The 25,553-nt window shown below is 39.7% G+C and overlaps 1 protein-coding gene across 4 annotated transcripts in view; it reads left to right on the top strand.

Moving 5' to 3' along the window:
- The window catches only part of LOC122401420 (RNA-binding protein Musashi homolog Rbp6), a 1,207,497-nt gene that overhangs the window by 857,138 nt on the left and 324,806 nt on the right, over window positions 1–25,553 (top strand). For all 4 annotated transcript variants that reach the window (XM_043403532.1, XM_043403533.1, XM_043403530.1 and 1 more), the window contains exon 6: window positions 9,444–9,536. In XM_043403532.1, coding sequence (XP_043259467.1) covers window positions 9,444–9,536 — 93 coding nt within the window. The remainder of the gene's footprint in view (window positions 1–9,443; window positions 9,537–25,553) is intronic.

The raw sequence follows: 25,553 nt of genomic DNA, 5'->3' as shown, positions 1-25,553 counted from the left end.
GTCGTCGTGTGAGTAGGTGACCAGTACACTGCGGAGGAGTAGGTTTTCTAACATGCTCGTTTATTTATGTATGTGGATGGCGCTGATTTACGACTTTATTCTTTTTTCATACGCACCGAAGTTTGAAGGATTTTTGCCTGATACGAGTGGCTATTGAATATTCGAGGTCGGACTCCCGAGGAGGGTGAGATAAGTGCTCCCTTCGAAAGGGACATGATGGGAAAGGAGGCTCGAGTGTCTTGGTGACTTGGAGTAGGTAAACCCCTCGTGTACCCTTAGTGAGAAAGCTCGGACGGCACACGATGATCTTGAATATGACTGTGCTTGCGAATCGTAGGCGCGAGGTTTTGATTTAATAAATTAAATTTTTGCAACCTCGAGAAAATTTTATACGTCCTGAATTAATTTTAGGACACATCTGCAACCAAAACAAAAGGTAAACTGCCTTTTCCACTTTTGGTATGGTTCTCGTTGAAGTCGTCGCGATGAAAGGGGGTGGGAGAGAAATGAAGGATTTTTCGAACGACACGATTCGAAAAGTTTCAGCGATATATCGGACACGTATATGCACTTGTGCTTTCGCAGTCTCATCAGTACGGTGTTGAGCGGCCGATTAAACTTTCACAATAATTGCGAACGAGCAAAGCGTTTTCCTTGCCATTCCACGCGACAATATCCGTGCTCGGGAGACAGATTTAACGGTTGGGCCTGGTAAAACTGGCACGCCCACTCGCCGCCGTTTGTTCCAATATTTATTTTGCTCGTTTCCCTTGTTCCACACCTTCGTTCCTTGCTCCCGCCCTCCGCGGTGCTTTTTTTTACGCGGCTGATTACGAGATTAATCAGAATACGCGAATACCATTAACAACCGCCGATGAGACTAGCAAAGATAAACTCGAGCAACGTTATCCGACGGCGCTACGTTTTTTCTCTTCCGGGATTCCGAAATCATTTGATGGATTGTCTTCGCCGTCTCTTGAGCGTCGACGATTCGTGGGGATGAAGTTTCTCGCTTTATCTTCGTAAAGTTTCGAGAAACGTTGATAAAAAATGACCACACGTTACGCGAGCGTAGCTGTCGAACCGATGGATTAATCGACTGCCAGGATGAAATTGCCTTTCGCCGCGATCTATTAAATATATACGAATGTGTAGTTTGACATTAAGAAGGATGACGTCTGCTGCGCACCGACGGCGTTTCAATTGGAATTACTTTCGAAACTCGTAGACGTCGAAGTTAACGGGCTATCAAATGAATACCAGTTTTCCTATTTTCAGTATTCTCACGTTCGTGAAATGGAACTTTGTGGCTCAACGTGGTATTGCGCGGAATGCAGTCGCGCGATTTGTAATGTCTGTCTGAAATGTGTTTTGGTATTCATGAACATACGGCGAATCCAAAGGACGATTTGTGAAACATGAAAATAACTTTGTTGGTACAGGAAATGGCGGTTTTAAACTCTTAATAACAGATATTTCTTCTTCTATGGCGTTGGTTATATGAAAGTCAATAATCATCGTATTGCTGTTACTGCCCTTCATTTTCATACTTCAACCAATTATATTTTTGTTATCAATGGGTTGCTCTTTATGGATATTGCAAACTTGTGATTCTTTAACCATCTATTGCATCGAAAGAGAAGGTCTTTGCCTATATTTTGTGTTATTACTTAGTTTGTGTATTAATTAATTCATGAACGTTTAAATATTCAAGAAATGATTTCTTTCTACAAGTTTTGGGGAACGAAAGTGCACGCAATAGGTGGTTAATCAACATTGTAAATAGAGTGCTTTACACGAGCACACAGTAAATTCTAAATTCTGAATTCTGGTCTTTAGTCCAAATTAAACCTAAACTGTAACTTGGAACAATAGAATACATTTCTTGCAGCATATAGCTAACGAACCGTAATACTTGTTTACGTACATATAATTACAGTTATCTACGCTGTACGAAACTTGTCAATCTGTTTTTCCGTTCACACGTTTCTATTTACAATCCGAGTAGATTCAAACATTCGCGAACTTTCGAGTGTTTTAATATCTATCGTTCAGAATCAGAATCCCGTTCCCTTCATACTTTACACTATGAAGTTTAATTATAAAATATATGTCTATTTACGAATCCGTGAGCGATACAAAAATCACTGAATGAGAGACATATCGAAGGGTTGGAGGAAAGAAGTAGATTTTCTAAAGACCGGGTGAGTATGGATTTCTGTGCTCAACAATTTCATTTTGGTAACGTGGAGAGGGGAAACCAATATAAAACTGAGATAAGAGCGCGAACGCGACAGTCGAAACGCTGGTCTCGGGACGCGAGGAAACGGGCCCCGGAGCGATGAAACCATAAAGCCACTCCTAGTAAGTTGTGAAATTGTAATAGCCTTCCGGTATTTACATAATACTACGGTATAATAAGTGGAACTCCCCGAGTTTCCATTACCATTTCGTCGCTATCCGCTCTTATCTCCGCTAACGACCCAAACCCTCCCTCCGACGTTCAGCCTCGATGACAATATATATTTGAACACTCTATTCTTCGTCTTGGACAATCGGTTCGTCGTCTTTGCGGGTCATTCCGTTCGTTAATCAGCGTTAATCACAGTCTTCGTCCAAACTTCATCTATAAGATTGAACGTAGAAGTCCCTCGACTCTCACGCTTCGTTCCATACGTGTCAAAGTATTTGGAATTGTATATGTATAATACCCGTTTAATCAACAAAATATATCTATCGTATGAATATGCTACTCCTTTACATACGGAAAGACAGGAAATATTTTTAATTTTTTTTACTATGACGTACCTTCTCAAAATTGTATGTTACTAATCGCAAGAATCTGTTAAAACTTGAATGATATAAACATGGTCAACAAAATATTTAACCATAACAAGACCCAAAATCTGTTAAAATATAAACGTGGCCTCTGGATAATTTCAATATAAAGTTTGCGTTTTTAAACTTTTTTAATTGTTTACAATTCCGTTTTGCAGTCAAAAATTCTGAAAAAATTCAGAAACCTGTACACCTTCAGGTAGAATGAGCTTAAACTGTAAATTATGTGTTGCCCTGTAAGTACCCTGATAGTAGGCATAGCGAGTTAATAATACACTTGAATAAAATTAATGTGAGTCGAATAAATCCTATGGATTGAATCTTAGGTTTAAATTAATTTATTCAGTTGAATTTTAAATTTTAATATTCGACAAAAAAAGTTTTCTTCGAGAGGCCTTTCCATTAAATATGGTTTGGGGGCACTTTTAAAAAATATTTGCCACGACGATCAGGGATGAAACTACGTATCTGGGTCGGTTAACATAGTTTCTAAAGAACTGTATGGATCTTGAGAATTTTCAAAGTTTTATTAAATCATAAACTAGAAAGACTTGCTATTATAAAATTTTCAAAAATCGATCGAAGTGGCTTTCTATCGCATTTCGAGCGTTTGGAACCATCGTTAACCTCTCTTACGTTTGTCCACCAGTTTCGATGCTCGGTAAAAGTGGGGAATTTCAAACGTTTTCGCGGGCCCGTGAGTCCAAGGATTTCCGGCGAAACTTCGACGAAGTAATTACAAACGGACTCGTGTTCCCCGGCGCGGGACAAAAGAGGTTCGCTCGCCGCTGAAAGAAGCACCGGTGTCGTCGGGGCGTCGCGGCGGAGACGCCGGGGTGAAGTGTCTCGTTTGCACGACAATGCGCTCATTACGAAACGGGACCGAGGGTACCGGGGCGTAATAAAATTTCAGCAGCTCGGCCAGCCCTTAGGCCGAGGATCCGTCCAGCGTCTGGATATCAGGAAACTTCAATTCCCTCGTTTGGCACTTCCGGCCGAGCCGGTAGCGAGCTAGCTGCCGTTGCAGCAACTTCATTCGAATAAGTGGTACCCCTTTGTCTCGTCTCTCTCTCTCTCTCTCTCTTGTTCGCTTTTCGTTATTTATCCGCGTCTGTCTCTCCCTCGACCAGCCTGTTTCGCGAACCCTTCGACGAGGCTCCTCTGTCCCGCTCGCCCTCCCTGTCACTCTCGAGTTTTTTCACGGGAAGTGGGGAGGGGGGGGGGGGCAGGTATTCGCCGACGAAATCGAGGCGAGTCGTTTATTTAATTTTCGAGATCCAGCCGTTTTATTTTCATCCCCGGGACTTTATACACTTCGCTGATTAGCCAGCCCCACGGACGGAGATCGCGAGCATCCTCCCGCCTCCCATGAGATGAGAGGGACACAGAGACGAGCGCGAGCCCGGTAGGGGTGGGATTAGAAAGAGAGCGGGTTGAGTTCAGGACCACGAGGTGGAAGGACTTGCGCCTGGGGGTTTGCGTTACTCACCGGATATAGAGAGGTCTAAGCCCAGCCATCACTGAAATTACCAGAGTTTACCTCTTCTGTCGTTTCCGCTATATTCAGTTCTCTCCCTTACACCGCGCCCTTCGTCGTCCGTGCCTCTCCGCGTGTCTCGTTTTCTCTTCTTCTTCCCAGCCGCCCGCGAGTTACCATCCCGGCTGAAATTTTCCGCGCGGCGAGCTTTATTACGTTGCGATCGTGTTATTAAGACGTTCCATCTGAATACCGTTTTTTCCTTGTTTTCTTCTCTCGCCCAGCTCCCGCGGTCCTGCCGTGCTCGCCGTGAAAGCATTCTGCAGTAATTAGTTTCACCGCGACGCGATGTCGCCGTGCTGATTCCTCCGCAACGCCGTTATCCCCGTCGAGCGACGACATTCTCGCCCGATGCTTCCTTCTCGACTCTCTGATTTCACCCTTTCGCTGGCTAATCTCTACGACGTACAAGGAAAATAACCCAAGCCATGCTACTCGTGGGGTGCATTTGTAAAATTTTCATTCGTAGACTAGATAGATCCGTACATACTAACAATTGGAATAAAGGGTTAAAAATGTGCATATGTGATTGTAAACGGTTGATATTTTTTGATAAAAAATTATTGTCATCGAAGTTCGTGAAAGTTAAAGTCCACTATACTGTGCGTACGTGAGAAGTTGACAAGTGGCGACGATACGTGGCGATCTGAGCACCAATCAGACCCGCATTCCTTTCACTAGCCAACTTCTCACGGAGGCACAGTACATAAAACTATTGTAAGTAGAGGCGTGCCGGACCCAGTCGTCAGTATTCTGTTTTTGAAACATTTTTAGATCTTCTAAGCCTGAAAAGTAGGATACATGTATATCTTCGTCAATTCGAAAGCATCCATTCGAGATACGACTATACGTACATGGCAAGAGTTAGAGAAAAATGTAATTTGGTTAAGAAAATTAGTTTGTATAAATTTTAAATCAATTTATTCATTCGTTACTTCATCCGAGTCGAAGCATTGACATTCCTACTTTAAAGATAGTGTATTTTCAAATATTGTATCCTCTTTGTCAACTTCGATTGGAACTAATATTTTGAACGTTTGGGAATGATGTATTCCTAATTGTGGATTTAACACTAGAATTACTAAAGCAGTCAAAATGGCCCATTATACGAGGTGTTCAGCCACCACTGGGAAAAATTTAATTGGTAGATTCTAGAGGCCAAAATAAGACGAAAATCAAGGATACTAATTTGTTGATTGAGGCTTCGTTAAAAAGTTATAGAAACATTGCCGGCTACATAGTATATTTTCGGTAAAGAATTTTTTTCTCGAAAGTATGTAGGATTTCGGGGGTATGTGTATTCACCAAAAATTATTGTAATTGACCCCTGGAAGCAAAAATAATTTTTTCAGAATGATTGAAAATTTTTCAATTTCGTCGAAACATTTGGCCACTTTCCTGAATTTTTTTCTCGAAAATGCGTAGAATTTCAGAGATATATGTATTCACCAAAAATGATTGTAATTGACCCCTGTAACTAAAAATAATTTTTCCAGAACGATTTGAAAATTTGTTTTTTCGCCGAAGGCACCTAACCCTTGTCGATTTGTTGTCGGTTTTTGATTTTTAATAAATTTGTTTGACGCTGTATGGAAATATTGTCTAATACTTTTTTCTATGTATTCATGAGCTCTACTTGACAAATAAATTTCAATGCGATATCTTTACTATTCTAGGAGTTATGGACGTTTGAAAATTGAACCACTTTTATGGGGTTTTTCTCACTTCACGGTGTTAAGGATTAACTTTTCGAATATTTTTAGAATTTCCACATATTCTTCATCAAAATATGCGTTGCTTGCCTTTTCAAACATTAAAATCGCCCAATCCGTTCAGAAGTTATGATGTTTTAAACATACGCATGAAATTTCAGGGAAACATATCAATGGTATGGTCAGGCATTATATTTTCGGTAAAGAATTTTTTTCTCGAAAGTGCGTAGGAATTCGGGGGTATGTGTATTGATAAAAAATGATTGTAATTGACCCCTACAAGCAAAATCATTTTTTTTAGAACGATGTGAAATTTTTTAACTTCGCCGAAAAATTTCAGCATGTACTCGAATTTTTTTCTCGAAAATGCGTAGGATTTCGGCGTTATGTCTATTCACCAAAAATGATTGTAATTGATCCCCGCAACCAAAAATAATTTTTTTAGAACGATTTGAAACTTTTCAATTTCGCCGAATTTCAGGGGAATCATCCATTCATGGTCAGACATTGTATTTTCGGTAAGGAATTTTTTCCTCGCAAGTGCGTAGGATTTCGGGGGTATGTCTATTGACCAAAAATGATTGTAATTGGCCCCCACAACCGAAAATAATTTTTCCAAAACAATTTGAAATTTTTTAACATCATTTTTTAATAACTTTTTAACGAAGCCTCAATCAACAAATTAATATTCTTGATTTTCGTTTTATTTTGGCCTCTAAAATTTCCCATTAAAATTTTTCCCATGGGTGGTCGAACACCCTGTATAAGTTCTTATAAAAAAATCTTATAAAAAATTTTCTCGACTCGAAACATTTATTCCCATTGCATTATACATGGCTCCACGTATCTATCGTTTTAATTGCCTTGGGACAAATAAATACACTATAATTGTCGATAGTTCTAGTGTTAATATGTATCGATGGCTATTGAAGGCAAAGACGAAAAAAGTTAGAATATTCGTGATTAAAAAATTACAAAGTCTTTTGTTAAGAAATTTTATTAAATATCCTTCGTTCTTCATTTAACCAAAAATCTAAGATATTTACCAGATACTTCTCAATAGTAGTTGTGTCCCCGACGTTCCAGATTCCGTTTCTGAAACCCATCTTTCGAGAAGTCCCAACAGCGACGAACAACACGCCACAATTACGATCCTGAAGCTATTGGTATACACAAGCGAAACGAGGTCTCTATTTTCTTCGACGCGTACTTCCACCGTGACACGCAGCGCGGAAAAGCGTACCAGCATCGGAGCAAAGAGCCTAGTACGCGGTTTCCATATTGAAAAGTTTTCCACGAATAAGGAGACCAAAGTGGATCGAGCGTATAGCTACGAGCTACATTCAAAACGGAATCTCTGAAACTATATACGAGGGAAATCCGACGTCTCGTATCTTGCATATTCCCTGTGCTCCCTGAAACCTTGATTGACGGATTTCGTTGCGACGGAAGCAACACGATCGTCTTTGACGGTCTCGTGATAAAACATCGCGCGATCCTTAATCCTTTCGCTGCTTCGTGAAATGACGAAATGTAATTAAAAAATTAACTACTTACTTCACGATTAAACTAAGTTATATTCGTTAGAAATAATTCAGAAAACCATGTTTATAATTACACAGTCTAACTTCAAAATTAAAATTTTAATATGAGATATATTTGGATCTCCTTTTACAGAGATCAAACTAGAATATTTATTTTAAAAGTGGAATCTTTTATATGAAGTTATAAATACTAAAGTACAATTATTTTACCGAATATTAATCATCGGTGTAATCATTCTTCCATGCACGGAATGGGGGATGGTTCCGTAGGACGACGGCGATCGGAATTGACATTACCGATTCAAACAAATGTGAAAAATGTCGTCCAAGAAAAGATCCTTTCCGTGGAAACGGGCATGGTGTGCTCGACGCGGGGCCATTCATATTTTATCAGCTCCTTATCAATTTCTTAAGCACGACCGTACCATTTTTCAGCCGTCCCTTCCATTCCCTCTGTGTGCCATAGCCTCTCAGTTCTTTCCTCCCTAAACACGCTTTGAAAGGAGTATTATTCCCGCCACATTTTTGCAGCCGTAGATCTGCAAGGTAAACATATTTTGAAATGGTACCGCGGGATCCTTTCAAGATCCTTCAAAGGTTTAAATTTAGTTCTTATAATAGTTGCAGATAAAGCACGACGTAAGAAGAATTCTAATAAAATGGAGGGAACTATACCGGTTCTATATATGCGCGGAAATTTTTTAGAACTCGCGTTTATAAAAGAAACGTCGGTTATTGTTTAAAATCATGACAGTGGCCATTTTTTTGCCAACCGTATCGTCGAAGATCAAAGTAAAAAGTTTCCCAAAGCTTTTCTTCCATAAGGGAAACTTACATCCTCGGCTTGTATCGCGCGATTTCTCTGTGAATGCGATATTCGTGTTTCTTACGTGCATTCCAGCGTGAACTCTTTTAACAAAATTTATTTTGACGCTCGGTTAGTAAAATTTATCGAAAATATGGTAATGAATTTCGACACATTTTCGCAAAGGAAATAAAATATCGTTTCTGCTTCCTGTGCATTCCATTTTTCGTGCCAAATACGAACACCTACATTTTGACGGCGCCGTGTGCAGATACCGCCGACGTGTGTACATATCTGTCGATCGATAGCAGTTTACAAAAACCGTCCACACGTGCCTAGAAATACCGGTTTTATATTTAGAAACTTCGTGACCAGAAATTCGAAATACTCTTTTGCCTAAAAATTTTTTCAAACGCCTATGTAAGCAAACGATCTATGTAAGTTTTTCATTTATTTATATTGCCAGTTATAGTTGTACGAAAATCTAACAATCTCTATGCAACTAAAAATTATACGTAGAGTTATTTCATTTCAGAGATTCTTTTCAAATAATTTCTTGAGTTACGTATAATTCGATCAAATAATTAATACTCAAACTAAGTAATATTGAAACTTCAATTTCTTTAATTTTGTGCGTAAAAATTTAATCCACTAGAACAATGCATAAAAATAAAAATAATAAAAGAATTATCGTTAAAAGACTATCTTAGGAGAATAAATTATTATTGGAAACATTTTCTTCATTCCACGATATAATATTGTTTTTTCTTTTTGGTTCTGAGAGCACGTGAAGTTTAATTTGAGTAACACTGTAAAGGGTGAAACGAATGTAATGCGCAGGAAAACAACAAAATTCTACTGATCTCGCGACGATAGCTTTTTCACCACCTTAATAAACACGATCTTAAATACATTCCAGCGACATCCTCACAATTTCTGGCTCTTATAGACTCGATCGTATCTTTATGGCGCCATTAATAATACGTGTCGTTTCTTCTTTTTTGCAGATGGTGACAAGGACAAAGAAGATATTCGTCGGTGGACTATCGGCACCGACGACGCTGGAGGACGTTAAAAATTACTTCGAACAGTTTGGCCCGGTGAGTACCTGCACGCAGGAGATTCTTATCAATTATGCTAATGGTAGGCGTACAATAAACGCAGGATGACGCAATTCAATCGACGAAAGGCTCACTAACGTAGGAACCGCGTCGGACTTGTGGGTGAGACGCATCACTCATCGCGAGTTTCGATTTGAGGAACTTGGAAGATACAGCTTAGCTTCTGCTAATATTAAATTTGGCTGATAAATTATTTTCTCGTATATCATTCTTTCTATATATAATCAATCTGCAATTTCAATAAAATTACTATGTTACAAACTATTTTCAATATTAATATAGAGGAAGATTTAATTTCTCTGTTGGGATCAATAACATGATTATTTTTATCAAATTCGTGGGTCACTGTGAATATTCAATTTTAAACAAAACTTCTCCATTTTTAACCGTACTATATAATGAAATATAAAATAAAATATTTATTGTAAAACATACTGTGTCACTTTGAATCCTGTGTTTATTGCATATTTTGCCAAAAAACAAAAACGTTCGACTCGTTTATAACACTTTTTATTTTAAACTACCTTTGCAGGATGGTAGAGTCCCTGTTGCTATCTGTAAAATATTAAGCGTAATGATTTAATAATTTCAGAAATATAACTGATTACATTTACGAACCTTGAAATACATAGAATATCAATCTTTGTCGTCGAAGTGGTCACGGTGCAAATAGTATGAACCATAATAAATCACGTACCTACCAAATATTTATTTTCCTTCTTGTTGCAGTCACATTTTTCACTTTTTGCTTCTTTCGTGAAACCACTTTGGTCCAAGGTACAGAATATTTTCCGAGGCGTCATTCATTTTGCAACAAATTCTATAACGAAATAGGTGACATTTTTAAAGCAGGTTGAGAATACTGCCACGAGGTGCGAAAAAATTTATCAGCAGCGAAAATATAATATTCCGAGACACAATCGGATTTGCAGGATTGTTATTTTGGAAACCGAGGAGTTTATAAAACATGTTGACCCAGATAGTGTTATTAACATCGGCCAGCTGCCAAGCAACAAACAATTATTTTAGTGAACTTTATCGAACCAGGACTTGCTATCTTTTACAATATAATATCGAAATAACAAAAACTAGACAATTGAGTGTCAGAGATGTTTTTAGCAATCTCATAACAAAGAGCTGTTTGTAACTTTTTCGTATACTTAATTTCTGTGCCACGTCTTTGATAATACCAAGTCCATTTCATATGAAAAGCTAAAATTGTTGAAACAAGTGTACATCTACTAAAAATGTCATTTCTACAAAGATCGTAGCTAACGTTCGTTTTCAACACGACTCGAACATTCTGATATAATATTTACGTTCCCAAAACACCCAGGATTTTACGGATAGCAACGGAGACCTGTAATTTACCATTCTGTAAAAGTAGATTAAAATCGTAGTGGGGCAAGTTGAGTGGTTCTATTTTAAGTGTAACGATGCACGGCCCACGCGGTGACAAACATTCGACGTGCGAATCGTACATCAATGACAGGCTGGCGCGTCGCGTCGCGTCGGGACGTTTCGTCATTGTAGCCGAAATCATTGGGCACGGTTGGTGCTTTTCTCGTCACGGACCGAGCGGACATTGTCGGTGATCATTGTCACGGGACCGTCGAATCATTATTTTCGGCGGGAGCGTACCGCGCTGGACACATTGTCGATACGATTCAGCATTCTGCTTATTTCCTGCGCGTGCGGTCGTCTAATCCGACGCCACGGTGGAACGCGAAATTTGACAGGGCCAATCGTGGAAACAACGAACGCGCCCGAGCCCTCGCCAATTCGCACCGTTTATTGTTTCAGCAATTTTAATAGCCGCGCCTCCCGCGTACGCTTTATTGCTCCCGCGACACGAAACGCCTGACGTTTCGTTCACGCGTTCACCCTGGATATTATTATTTGAATAGAGTTCCAGATGAATGGCGAACAACGATCGATTCGTATTTGGATCACTATGATCCCCCCGATGATTCCATAATTTACGTTACACGTTATGTAGCGCGAATTTTTCTCGAGTTGTTGCTCAAACCTTTCGATATAAATATCGATGTAATTTTTCAAAAGTACGCTATTTTACTTTATTTAAATAATGGTAGTTACTGATAGAGGTCATGTTTAAATCTAGGTTTCCTATTTGTGATGAAAAGCTTCGTTATCCAGTTGGAACGAACGTGATAAAGTGGGGGCTCTTGAGCAGTCTTAACCTAAGATCTGAACAAGAGCTAGTCTTTCTCTGAACTGCCTCAGATTGATTTTTAGATATTACAGGATCACTTTTGGAAAGATGAAGTTTCTTGTTTCTTTCGACTGTGCTCATGTAATAATGATTTATCGTGAGATTCAGTAGTATAGCACTATGGAAGGTCGGACATTCGTGTCTCTGCGTATTATAAACATTCTTCAAAAAATCAGATTCTTCTTCCTTCAGGTACTCAAAGTATTTGTTTTGACTATTTTCCTAAATATGTTTTTTCTGACCATAAACTAGCTGATTTGTGTTCGATACTGGTTTATAAAGAAGTTACAGCTGCCTTGTGTTATGTAATAATAGCCTACATTAAAAAATGTTCAGTAATTTAAAGTTTATAAAGAGATACTGATAAAAGTTCTCAGCAGCAAAGTGTCAAACACTAAACATATGCTTTCTTATTCAATTAAGTGCTTTTGTGTATAGTTTTAAATGATTCGTTTATCTTTTATTATCACTTTCATGACTTATAAAAATCTGATAGGACAAAACAATTGTAATTTTTTTGTTATATCGGTGATGAAGATGAATGTTGCTCCCAAAATATTGAAAATTGTCCTATGTTGGGAAACATCGAACTAGCCTCACCAAACATTAACAGATCGTATCAGTGTGTAGTAGATCGCGAGAAAAGATCGATGGATGGAATCCGCGAGCCACATCATAGGTTGTTCCGTAGTTTATCGTTGGAAGTTGCGAGATCGTTACGCTTTTGGGGGGCCGCGTCGCAGTCGGGGTATGATTTTGAAAATGATCAGTGCGCAGTCTCAATATTTGCACGAGCGGGTGGCACGTCACGTAGTCGGATTGTCGGCAAATACTTTGGAGCAGCCGTTGGAGCCAATCAGGATTTTGGCAGCTGAACGTGGCCACGTATCACGCGCGCCACCTTCAGCGCCCATTGAACTTCCGGAATACTCGAGACGCCCTTCTCGCCGGTGGTTAAGTGATTAGGAATTGGTAGAAGGACCACCTGAGACGAGGATTTCTGCTAATTAGCCTTTATCGACCTTTGGCGAGGCTGCGCGGACCATTACGCGTTATTGTGCGAACTTCTCCAGCTTCTATCGCTTCGATAATAGCCGTCGCGATTCATCGGCTCGGTGTATGAGACAGATAATGGTGCTTGAGCGTGATTTACGAGGTGGTGGCAGTTGCCTGAAATCGTTTCTCGTTCTGGCGATGAAGTAAATAGATTTAACGGTTTGGTAATTGGTAATAACGACCACGGTTTGGCTTTTTTTCTGGCATTTCAGTCGACGGGGGCGAAAGTGAATTTGTTCTGGGAAACAAACGACTGTCTGGTGCGGAATATATTAGGCAGGCAAACGCAAACTGATTTCGTAATACTCGATATTACGGATTCCATAATCTGTGTCCAACTTATTTTTCGTTTCTGATGATAATAAGATTTAAAGTTCTTCGCTAAATGTTGGTCAAATTCAGGTTCTTGTCGATTATGTACTAGAAAAGTGCCTCATATTTTTAGGCCAATATTGCAGAAACAGTCGTACAATAAACATTGAGAAATTTAACGGCTGCTTCCACCCCTTAAACATGATTCGAACTTCCAATTAGTAGTGTTTTCAAATTCGTAAACATCAGTACTGAAACACATTTAAAACAATATTTCGAGTCTCACAATCAGTAATACCATCGCGTAGAGACACGATCGTTATTCTACTCATTCGAGCAAAAAAGTAAATTTCAGAAGCAACATATTCAGTTTAGAATTCGTTTGGAACGCAACGAAACTGCGCAGTCGACATTTTTCCGTTCGTTGGGTTTGCGTGGGAGAACGCGGCGAGGGGGTGGAGGAGCGACTGGAATCAGAAAGAAGCGAAGAAGATCACGATGTCGACGGTTGTCCGCGGTTCGTGGCACGAGCCAGAAATGGATTTGAGATATCAGAACGAGGCACTATCTCCGGCCTAGCCTCTTGACTCGCCCCAACCCCCTTTTCTCTTCCTTTTTCAACCTTCTCTTTCGTTCTCTGTTGAAAGTCTCGTCCGGTCCCGAATGCAGAGTTTCCTGCTCGCGGTGGCTCGAGTTCGCTTTCCTCGTCTGTCTGACCCACATTCCGAGATAAGATCGGGCATACATGTCGAATCCATGCACAGAGACACATATACACGTACACACGCGCAGCTGTTGCTTGGTGCTTGCCACCGTGAGCTCGCGAGCTGACAACGTCGTACGCGCGAACAGGTTTCGAGGTTTCATTCGGTAATTAGAAATACACATACAGCATCTGGTACTTTTCAAAAATATCGAATGTGATACTTTTTAACGAAAAAAATGTTTTTAAATTGAACACTTCAAAGTTACTTAACCCTAATCTTATGTATTTTATAATTTGGTACGTAACCTTAAGTCACATCCCTGTAGGATTAGGGTTAAACATTTTCAAACAGCATCTATAACTTTTCATGACACAGATGGAAAATGAATAAGACCAATTTAACTGCGATATGTATTATATGATTTAGTTTGAATATTTAAAAAGAAAATATGCTTAAAGTTTGACAGTTTCTGACAGTCGTTTTCTAAATATGAATTACAAGTCGCATTTCATATTCAAACATATTTCTTGGTAGAAAGGAACTTAGAATGAAAGAGGGAATAAGCAGACGATGTTGACAGTAATTTCGTACCATTGATAAAACTTTAATGGCGTTTCATTTTTAAATATTCTAATAAGTAAGTTCTGTTTTTGTGTCTTTGCGATGTCACCGTCGCGGTCGATGTGCACACGATCGCAAACAACGATACGTCAATAGTGTGCAGTTGTACAAATAGGCGTATCTGTGTCCGTAAATAGAGAAACTGCAGACCAAACCCAGGAGTAACCTTATATCGTTTGCTGGCCGTTTCAGGTCAGTCCGGTTCTCCGCGAACCTTACGTATTAAACGTATTTACGATCAAGCTAACGGCATTGCTGGTAAATTCGTTATATACAGCTTCTTTGCGATACCCCGAGCCGCGTGGATGCTCCTCGCTTGTACTCGCGAGCGAATCGACAGTGATCTCGTTGTCCCTCGATCGAGTTAGATCTTCGTGGATTCTTTCTCCAGCTTTGAGAAAGGTCTCGGTTCTGAGACAGCGATCTTAATTCGATCCCGATTCCAATCTTAATTTCCGCGATGGTTCGAATTTATTTGAATCCCGAACGCGACTTTAATTTAAACTTAGAAAACGATCGCAGAAAATGGTAAATCTGGCTTTCCAGTTAAAGTAAGTCGCGATAAGGAAAAGTTGTTAAATTTTATGCTTGCTTTATTTTCGAGTTTCCCAATCGAATTGTGTTATTATAAATTTCAGCTTTATTGGAAATAATAATTTGGCGTAATACGAGCTCTAAAAGTGGAAGACGATTATGCTACGAAGAGTCTGCTAAAAGTAAAAAAATCGAAAATAAAAATAAAAAATATAAATAATGTTTGAAAATGTTTAATTGTCTACGAAGCATAGTCTAGACTACAAATAAGAATTCTTTTCTTTTCGATGATCTCGAATAATTTTCTAGTATTCTGTTATTCTACATCTTCTAGCGTAGCATCACTGATTATTTATATTGGAATTCGAACGACAACCGTGATCTCCGCCCTTCCGGAGAAATCCACCGTATTTGCACTCGATAACTAATCCCCCAACAAATCAAAGGCTCCCGATAATATTGGCAAACAGGCGAGGGAGACGATTGTATACCAAGAATCGCAACGACACAGTTATGTCACATAGTTTTATATCATTTTGGCAGCTTTCATCCTTTAGTCTCGTTTTCTGCTCGATAAGGGGAGAGAAATAGAACAAGAAAGAAGTCGGAGCAAAAGAGGAAATAAATACCTATCGATAAAATGGCGAAACTGATTTATCCGAGAAAGCTGATGATATTGTCGGTAACTTTATTTACTTATATCGTGGAGTTTCTTCGTGCGAATGGAACAGTGTGCACGTACCAAGGTCGATCGCAAACACGGATACGATCGAGAACGTAAACATTATCAAGAATTTGCTGTATGAATCTGTACATACCGTTTGAAGAATGGACCAAGTGTTCTTCGCGTATAATACAGATGCATTATTGTGCGTCAAGTGCCATCGAAGCGGAATACGATAATACTATCCCAATAAAATCGTCCTTTCGACCGATCTCCGACATATCTTACAGCTTCCAATACTTATACATTTAAACTTCTAACCTATAATAATGTAGGATATCTGTTTTACCCATTTGGTAGAAGATGATCCTAATTTTGTCGTAAATATTTTTATTTGTATTTAGACTTCTAACCTAATTATAATAATGTAGGATATTAGTTTTACCCATTTGGTAGAAGATACAATGATCCTAATTTTGTCCTAAATATTTTTATATATATATAGACTTCTAACCTAACTATAATAATGTAAGATATCTGTTTTACCCATTTGGTAGAAGATGCAATGATCCTAAACTTATCCTAAATATTTTTCAGTTTTACTGAAAGAATGTATCTTTCATTAGACCCAATGAAATATAAACAGTTACAGAGTGCATAATGAATATAAGAGACATTAACGTTTTAGAAAATAGGGGGACAAAATGAATGAATATTAATAAATGTGAGATAACCCAATAGAAAGAAAAGGATGGCTCCGTGGTTGAAAGTTCGCGTTACATCGTTGAAACGTTACGAATATCGAGGCACTCGAACGATTCGCGAAATATTCGAACAGTACGCGAATTATACCGCGGTGCTCGAATCACGGAAGCGTTCGAATATTCGAATACAGAAAAATTGTACAAGCAAGTCCTAGTTCCCGGGCAATCGATAATGCTAATCGCGGTAGAGTCGATCAGACATTCGGAATTGCGTATCGAGCGTTTTGGACGCGCGAAGCAGGGACTGATAACGAACCCGAGGCCTCTCGGCCGGAGAAAAAATTGCCAAGGGACGAATGCTGTTTCATCGAGGCCACTTTCATGAATTTTTATACCGCGGACAATCAGCGGTGCCGGCATAACACACGACCACACATAATTACCGCGATGGATGCAAATTGTAACCTTTCGTCGGTCTCGTTGACCGGGTCTGGTCGCATGTCGAAAGCGGCGCGATTTAAAACTTAGATAAGGGTATTCGACGACGTTCCTTGAAAAATGAATGGATCCCCGAAGAGCCAGGGCTTAATTGCACTCGCTTTCAACTTTCGACTTCCTCCGTTCGACAGTCGAAGAACGACGAAGGGTGAAAAGAAACGACGACGAGGAGAGGAGCTGTACGTAATGTCGGCTCGAGATCTCTTTGACGCCGCGCATAACGGTCGACTTGAAATTAAGAAATTAAGAATTAACGCGACTTGGGATTGGTCGACCGGACCCTCGTTTTTTTTTTTTCTTTCTTTTTTTTGTTCCTCTCTATCGCCCCTTCAAACTATCGTCTCGAGCAAGCTCGTTTAATTCCGCACCGCAAACCGAACTTCTGCTTCCCAACGATCGCTTATCGACGATGCGCTCCGCCTCGGAAGCCACCAGGAAGTTTACCCTTCGCTTTCCTAAGCTCGTCGAAAGACAATTACGTCATCGAGATTGGCCGATTGGAGGCACGAAGATTGGTTCGTTTTATCGGGCGCCGTTCGCAAGAAACTTCGACTTCCTCCGTAACGTATTGTGTTTACTTATCTCGTTGGATCCCTTCGTTTATTCAGGCCGCGTCAAGTTTATAACTACCGTAATTTTGCGCGGGCACTTCCCCCCTACGGAGGATACCGTTTTCCAAAATAGCGAGCACCGACGAAAGTAAAATGACCGAATGGCGGGAGCGGGGCTGTCTTTGTTGTTCAGACACGGCCAGACAACGGAGTTTGGGTTTGCTTTTACACTTATAGCACTCTCGCCATCGTTTCTCCTTTCTCTGATCCTGTTATTATTTGTCTTATCGTCCTTTTCGACGGCTGGGAAGCCCTTTGTGTCTCCCGAATTCTCGTCTCCGAACGAAACGATAATTATGGAATTGGTTTTCGTGTTAAACAACACCAAGCTTTGTTTTTGTGTTTTTATATTTGAAATGGAATGACGAGCGTTTAACGCGAAATTGTATCTCGAATTTCGAGGCGATCTTTTTCAAACATAGTTTCGGACTTATTTTATTTCTTATTCTTCTTAATGTTGTATGTTCAGTTAAAAAAAAAATTGTTTTAGATTTATTGTACCAAAGAGAACCGACGTTTACTAGGTTGTTTGGCTTTCAAAGAGCTTCTCTTTGGAAAAGAACGGCTAATTTTCTGCAATTTGTTTGTACATGTCGGTCCAACTTCCGTCGATAGAAAATATTTTATTTATAGAAGCATGATACAGTTGACAGTAAATACGAACGAAAATGTGCAGAAGAAACTTTAAAATTTAAAGAGTTTCTGATACCTTGTTGAATAATTCAAGTTAAAAATTACTTTTAACTTGTTTGTAGAGTATAAAAAGGCACATTGAATATTATATAAAAATACGGTTTAAACTGATATCGATGAGTTTCAAATGTTAAACAAAAATTTTTTCCTATCGTCATTGCGATATAAAATGGTACATATACTGAAACTTCTTTAGGTGCATAGTGTCGAAGTAAATATCAAAATAAACATAAAAGACAGCATAAATTAGAATAGTTGTTATATTCATTGGACAGAGGATGAAAAGACCTTTAAAACGAGTGTTCGTTTAAGTCGATAGCATAATTAGTTCCGGAGATATGACGATTTTTGTTTCAAGTCGATCGGATGGCTAGTTCTGGAGATATAAGGCTTCGAAGCGTTTGTTTACGTCGTGAGGTCAATGAACTTTCACTCGGTCACTAGCGTGCAAGAAAAAGAGGTCCGACGCGTTAGACGGAGACAGAGATAGTTGAATTAAAAAAATTACCCCTTTACATAAATTACAATATCTCCGAAACGGAAAGTCGGATCGACAAAAACCAAAAACCATTTTAAAGAGGAAGCTTTACCGTTTCTAACAATGGCTCAATTATGGATAAAACACTAGTAGTTTCGGAACTGCACGCATCTAAAGTTTTAAGACAGTGGAAACTGAAGATTCTCTCCTTTCGTCTTTGATGTACATATATTTTCTATTTGCATTAGAAACTAATCAGAATTTGAAACCAAATTTTGTCCGTCAAATGACAGACTACATATTTGTCTCAGACAACAAATAATAAGAAAAGTCTTGAAGTTAAATGGCGCTAAAATAACATTGTATGTTAGAAATTCCAAACGAAATTTAAAATATTTGGCCTCTCGTGGTAGGTTCAATATTAAAATTACAGAACCTGTAAGTATTATTTTTTAACAATTTACATTGAATTCAGTTAACGTAATGACACGAATACATATTCTAATTAAAAGAAAAATCGTATTTTAATGAATCGTCAATATTAAAGGATTCAATACAAATATGTGCAATCAATGTCTTGTTCTTGCGACCATAAATACCATAAATATTTAGGCGATCCTATTTACATAGCCCATCCAGTCAATTTTAAATTAGCAACCTCAAGAGTTTACGCTTATGCACTACAGTTGCTTGACAAAAATACCAAGAAACAGCAAGTTGCACGTAGAGATCGTAATGCTAGCATATTGTTGGTGGTATGTAACGGTCATGTACAGGAATCGCTAATAATTGTTAGGTGGTCCTTCGTCACCTGTGGAACACGGGCCCAGCGGGTTTCGCCGGGATTTCTCGAACGCGGCCTGCGCCTGCGTCAGCAAATAAATAAATTTAATGGCGCTTGTCACGTAGCAAAACGGGATAAATTCCGGGCGTCTGACAGCCATTTAAAACAATGCCGTCGCGAATACACGCCATTTGTAACCCGATGCTTTTGTTTCACGTTGCTATTCATTCCGTGCGCCCCTTCGCCCGCTACCGTCACCGTTCTGTATTCGCCGACACCCACCATCGTCCGACCAGCGCCGGTCGACACCGTTGATAGTAAACCCCCGCGGTTCTCTCCGATTCACGGATTCATTTTTTATCCCCGATAAAAACGCAATTAAGGCTGTTCGATAAGGCGCGAATCATGGCGGCGTACCATTGTGCGCCAGCCCTCTCTCGCGATCTCACAACCGACTCGATTCATCGGTCGGCTTGGAAACAATTGGAACGTTATTCGGGGAAAAATTGCGACCTTCATCGAGGGTAGTTAGGGGGGTCGGAGCAGGAATCTGTCGGTTGCCAATAGTTCGTAATAAATCCGCTATTATCACCGGGTATTCGCGGTTTAATTGCTCCGTCGGCCCTCTCGAACCGACCTAACCCGCCATTAACATTTTTGGACGCTGGTATCGGCCGAGGCAGCCCCGTGGCTCGTTCTCGAAGCGTTATCGCGCGGAAGCGTGGAAACAATTTGTCTGCTGCCCCGTTTCTTCCCTTTTTATGGCCACGCCAGCGAGAGAATTTAATTGTGAATCCGTCTCGAGAGGCACGAGGATTTAAAGCGCTACTCGTGTAAAGTGATTACCCTATCTCCCGTTAGATGTTTTGCCCCGACTACCCTAATCCGTCAGCGTTTCGCCCCTGTCTCGAAACTCGGGGGCCCCGCGCGCGCGTAGGTTCTTTCGTCTCGAAATCGCTCAGGCTCGAACGAGGGTCGGGCGCCTTTCGCGGTAGCTTCCACGACGCTGCAGAAACCGTTCCCTCTTCGGGGATGAAGAGAATCGGCCGAGCCGAAGGCGCTGGGGCGCGCGAAACGAGATTTATGAAGGTCCTTTATTCGAGCACTTAGGGGGTCGACTTAAGTTTGAGCAATTTATTAATTTCCTCGTGTTTCGGTACGACCGTGGCGACGCGTCCCGTTTCTATAACCCTTGAGATGGCGATCGTGCTCCACCCCTTGGCTTGTATCTCTCAACCGGTTAGACTCGTCCATCCTCTGGGACAAGATTTCACGTCGGATTTCCGGTTAATACTGCCCTGGGCTTTTGTCTTTCTTGCGGACTTGCTAAACAGATTCCCGTAATTAACCCTAGATTGCACGAATTTTATTACGTCTTCAGAAAAAGAAATACCTGTTGACTCTCGATCATAGCGGCGAAGATTAATTGCACGTTTTTATTTTTGAAGAACAAGTAGGTAGACTTTAAATGTAATATCGTGTATACATACGTAAAGTAGATAAGAAATCATGAATGTTTTAGAGGCTGAAAATGAAACCACGAGAAATTAAAAGCTTTTTTTAAAATAGAGCATTCTTAAGGAATTTAACCCTCGACTGCATGAATTTTATTTCATCTTTAGAAAAAGAAATCCCTGTTGACTCTTATTCATAGCGGCGAAGATTAATTGCACGTTTTTATTTTTGGAGAACAAATAGGTAGACTTTAAATGTAATATCGTATGTACGCAATGTAAAATAAGAAATCATGGATCTTTTAGAGGCTGAAAATTAAACTACGAGAAACTGAAAGCTTTTTTTTAAAACCGAACATTATTAGGAAATATTAATAAACAACTGCCAAAAGTACTTACTTTTTCACCTCGAACGAAATCGTATTCTGCGTTTGTACAAGATTGGAAAGAGTCTTCACGGAAATTGGAATTTAGTTTATGTCACAATGATGCACCAACTTGTTTTATAATTAAATTAAAAATTTAATAATGAACTCAAATTAAAAAAGTGAGGTTCGTGACTTTCCGTCGAACCTTCTAAATGCGTGCATTTGTTCTGAAATATACTGCAGTAATAAGCGAGAAACATCGGTATTAATAAACTGTTTCTGCATGTCGAGCCAGCGTCGCTCCTTTCGCACACAACAAATTCTATTTAGAAGAGGAATAAATAAACATTGCCATTTATTAAATTCAATTAGCACGTCAGAGCAAAGAGGGAAATGTGGTTTAATGTCGCGTTTAAAAATTTTGCATTCAACCGACTTCCACGGGGAAGAATAATATTTCACGGCAATTCTGGGACAGAGAGACATAAAATTCATATTTCGGTCGCGTTAGCGGCCATTTCACTGAAAGAATTATTTTAAAAAAATGATCAAACGCGGGCTAACGCATTCAATAGTGATTGAAATTCTATTGTCAGAGACTCTTTTCATTAAAAAAATGCTTACTGTTTCGTCGCGAAAGTGCAAAAAATTTCCACTCGAAAAATTAAAAACATTATTCCAATTGTGCTCCAGAGCGTCACAATTAAAATGTTGCCGTGAAAATTAAAATGCGTTACGTTCCAAAGAGGCGCCATTTCATTCTGCGAATACTTCCATTCAAATCTTCTAATTAGTTCGTATAATCGAACCCGACGCGGTTCTATTAATTTCCAGAAACCTGAACTTTCGCATGCATCATTCATTCCCGGCGTTTCTTTCGTTGTGTTCCGCGAATTATTATTTTAAATTGCAATTACAAGTCGCGGGGAAATGCGCTTTTCCACAAAACGCAATTAACTTGGACGGTTGCTCGTTTGCTGAAATATTTACTTCGTATGAAAGCACCGAGGCTTCGCGTTTTAATTTACTATGGCCTAAACTTATGGTCCACCTTTTTAGCTCATTACTTCTTTATTAAAAAATCGCCATGCGTAATTTGCCAAAACCTCCAATGACCTTAACGAAAACAAGAACACGAAAAACGAGAAAACTTCAAGATATATAATTCATTATTTTCTAAAAGTAGTGCGAAGTCCGAGACCAACGCTCTTTCAATGAACGAACAAAAAATTGGAAAGGGATGGTTCTGAGTTTGAGGATTTGCCAGAAAGTCGCATGCAAATTGAGAATGGGTCAAGTACGATTTCATCCAGCGCAAGGTCGCGTGGACGTCGCTGCTGACGTCTCAAGGACGTACAAGCGAGACAAAATCCCCAAAACCTGGCCAAAATGTGCAATCATGGAATTATTAAAATAAATTCGATTGGAATCCATGATAGAACTAGATATTCGATCATAATTTCATCCGTAAGAAATTTGTCGATAGCTGATTATACAGTGTTCGGCCATCTTGTACTTGTTTAAGTGAAATTTAACAACGTTACAATCGATGGAAAGAATATACTTTATTCAATCCCTAATAGTATTTGGGTAAATCAGACTTGCAGTTCGTAGTAACATTAAATATTTACGATCATATAGTGAAAGCTTTAATTTAGTTGATCACGTTCAGTATTAGATACCTTTACTTTCCCATGTACTTCATCCGCATTGTTTCTAAATTTAATGATTTCGTACGTTGAATCTACATAAAAAATAGGTCGACACGTGTCTGAGCGTTTTTGCCATTAAGCTTCAGAGTCAAGTCACCTTTTGTAAGGAATGTCTTTTTACATGTTTAATTACTTTGAGACACCAAAAAATAGATTCATGGTATCAGAAAGCAATCACTCACATTCATAAGTCATTGGACAATTATTTTTTAGATTTCTTTTCATTAATACCATTTCAACCATTCAGAAATATTGTCCGTGAGTCCTTCCTCAATTTTAGACGCATTTATTTTCAATTTTGCTTATTGTATATTCATTTTAATTTCATGCAAGCGTTATAAAATTTATATTAAAGTTAAAATGACTAAATATAAGAAAGCAAGATAACAAAGTTGCTTCGAAAAATTATGTCTGCTCCTTAATTTGCATTTTCAAAGTATGGCCAAACAAAATATCCAATGACTGATGGATGTTAGCGTTAGAGTTGCTTCAATCGCATTATTTTATTCAGCGCTCTTCGCAGCAATTAATTATGTTCGTGTTTGCTGACGAGCCGATTGTTCGAATTTCGACCACGTTTCGGGAAAATCTGCCCCACTCCCGGGATCGTGACGAGGGGGTAGAACCTTGAAGCTGTGCTCGTTCGGAGACGAATCTCTGCGCGGGTGGTTCGCGAGTCGCGTTTCTTCGGGCGCGAGGGTCGAGGTAGCGAGGGTGCAGGCTCACGGGAACAGAGAGAACGAGCGCGAGAAAGAGAGAAAAGACACCGTGGGGGGATGAGAGTCGTCGCAGCTCGCAACTCTCGTATGCTTGCTTGTCGCAGCTTTTGTCTGGCGATGCAAGCATCATTAGCGTCGGGCGTAATGAGCACACTAATCACCAACCGGCTGCGTTGCGCCGTACTGGAGCACCCGGGAGCTGAAGGAAAAAAGCATCGCGCCTTGCCGGAGACGCGACGGTGACGGCAAGAGGGAAAAAGCGGACACAGGGCAAGTGGCAGAAGTGCGCGAAGGGGGAAACACGCTGGTACGTGTGCAGAAAAATTCATGGCGGGAGTGGTTTCCCCAGCGGGAAACAGCAACGGGGCTGTAGAGGGACGGGGGACGCAGAAAGACCGTCTTCGCGCGAAAATCAACCGGTTATTGTCGCGAGGAGATCGCTGCTCGATCGCAATCCGGCTCGTTGTGTCGATGAGATTGCTCAATTTTCCACCGAAAGTTGTTATATCTCAAACTAATCGTTCCAGGACCCCTCAATTCGTTTTATGCAAAGTTTAGTCTGATTTTGAGTTCTTTCTTATGCTAGAAATCTTTTTTTTCTACATTGTTCTGTATTGTTATGTATCGTGAATATTTTTATAATCACATTCTAAGATACATACTTTGATCTTCGATACATTTACGTGTCGAAAACCATTAGAATGTTTTTATTATCAAAATTCATGTTACTTCACGTCGACTGAATAAAATTATGTTGACCCTGAGGACCTGACAGAAGTAGCTCAAGAGCAATGGTTGATGACGTTTTTCCGACATACTAATTTTTCCACATCATATAATTTTCAATTTTTTTTTACAAGACTGCAGATGACTCGAACGAGGATCGAAATGTCCATGTTTTAAACCAAAGACCGAAATATAGTGAAAGTTTCAATTTTCGTTGAGATTTCTTCTGGGTAACGTTGAATTTTTACTATCATATAACCCTTGTCACATTTTCCACATTGTGGTAAGAATTTCTTTTCTATTTTGTCTTAAGCTATAAAAAGTATATTCAAAGTAGGATCACTAAAATTTCGGAAAAAGTAACGTTTACTTTACCACGAGCAGGTGTGCGTAACGATCTAAAAATTCTTATTCCTTATAAATACAATAGTCCCGGGGGCTCTGAAATTTTTTACCGCATTCTCGACTCCCTCTATCATGATAAATCATTCCCTTTATCTACTACGAATCGCGCCATGTATACCGAAAGGAACTGTATAATTGAAAGGATTCGGAATAGCAACGAAGCCGGTTGAAAATTAGGTTAAACAAACCAAACGGTACATTAATCTTCGTTTTAATCCGTGAATTCGGACATTCTCTACGTCAATTTCAATATACAGAAAATTTTGATAATGGTAAACCCCGAAGGAGATGAATTTAATCTGTCAGAATTGTCTTTGTTAAATTCGCGCGCGGCCAGCGGGCTGCGGATGCTCCTCTAATTCGTTGGGGCTTTATTGCATAAAATCTTGCTGGGGCTCGCGCGATGGAAAATGCACGCTCGACGTGCGTGCACGCGTGTCTCTCTCGTCGACGAAATTTTGGACCTTCTCCCTTGGTTGTGACCGTGTTTTGGTTTGCTGTCAATACGGGGAATCGCGGTTACTTGATTACAGTAATTATCGTGATACAGATTTACGTATTTGCCATGCCTGTTACGGGAAATCCGTCGCATCTGTCATGTCGGCCAGCAGATTCATTACTGTAATAATTACATAAATTCACGTTACGTTACCGCTAATTCGTAATCACGTATTACCATAATTATCTGTTACGGCGATTCATAATTGCGCGCTG

The sequence above is a fragment of the Colletes gigas genome, unplaced genomic scaffold (genome assembly GCF_013123115.1).
Source record: "Colletes gigas isolate AHSC1104 unplaced genomic scaffold, ASM1312311v1 Colletes_gigas_Sc00024, whole genome shotgun sequence".
Taxonomy (NCBI): Eukaryota; Metazoa; Arthropoda; class Insecta; order Hymenoptera; family Colletidae; genus Colletes; species Colletes gigas.
This window is presented reverse-complemented; position numbering and strand designations above follow the sequence as displayed.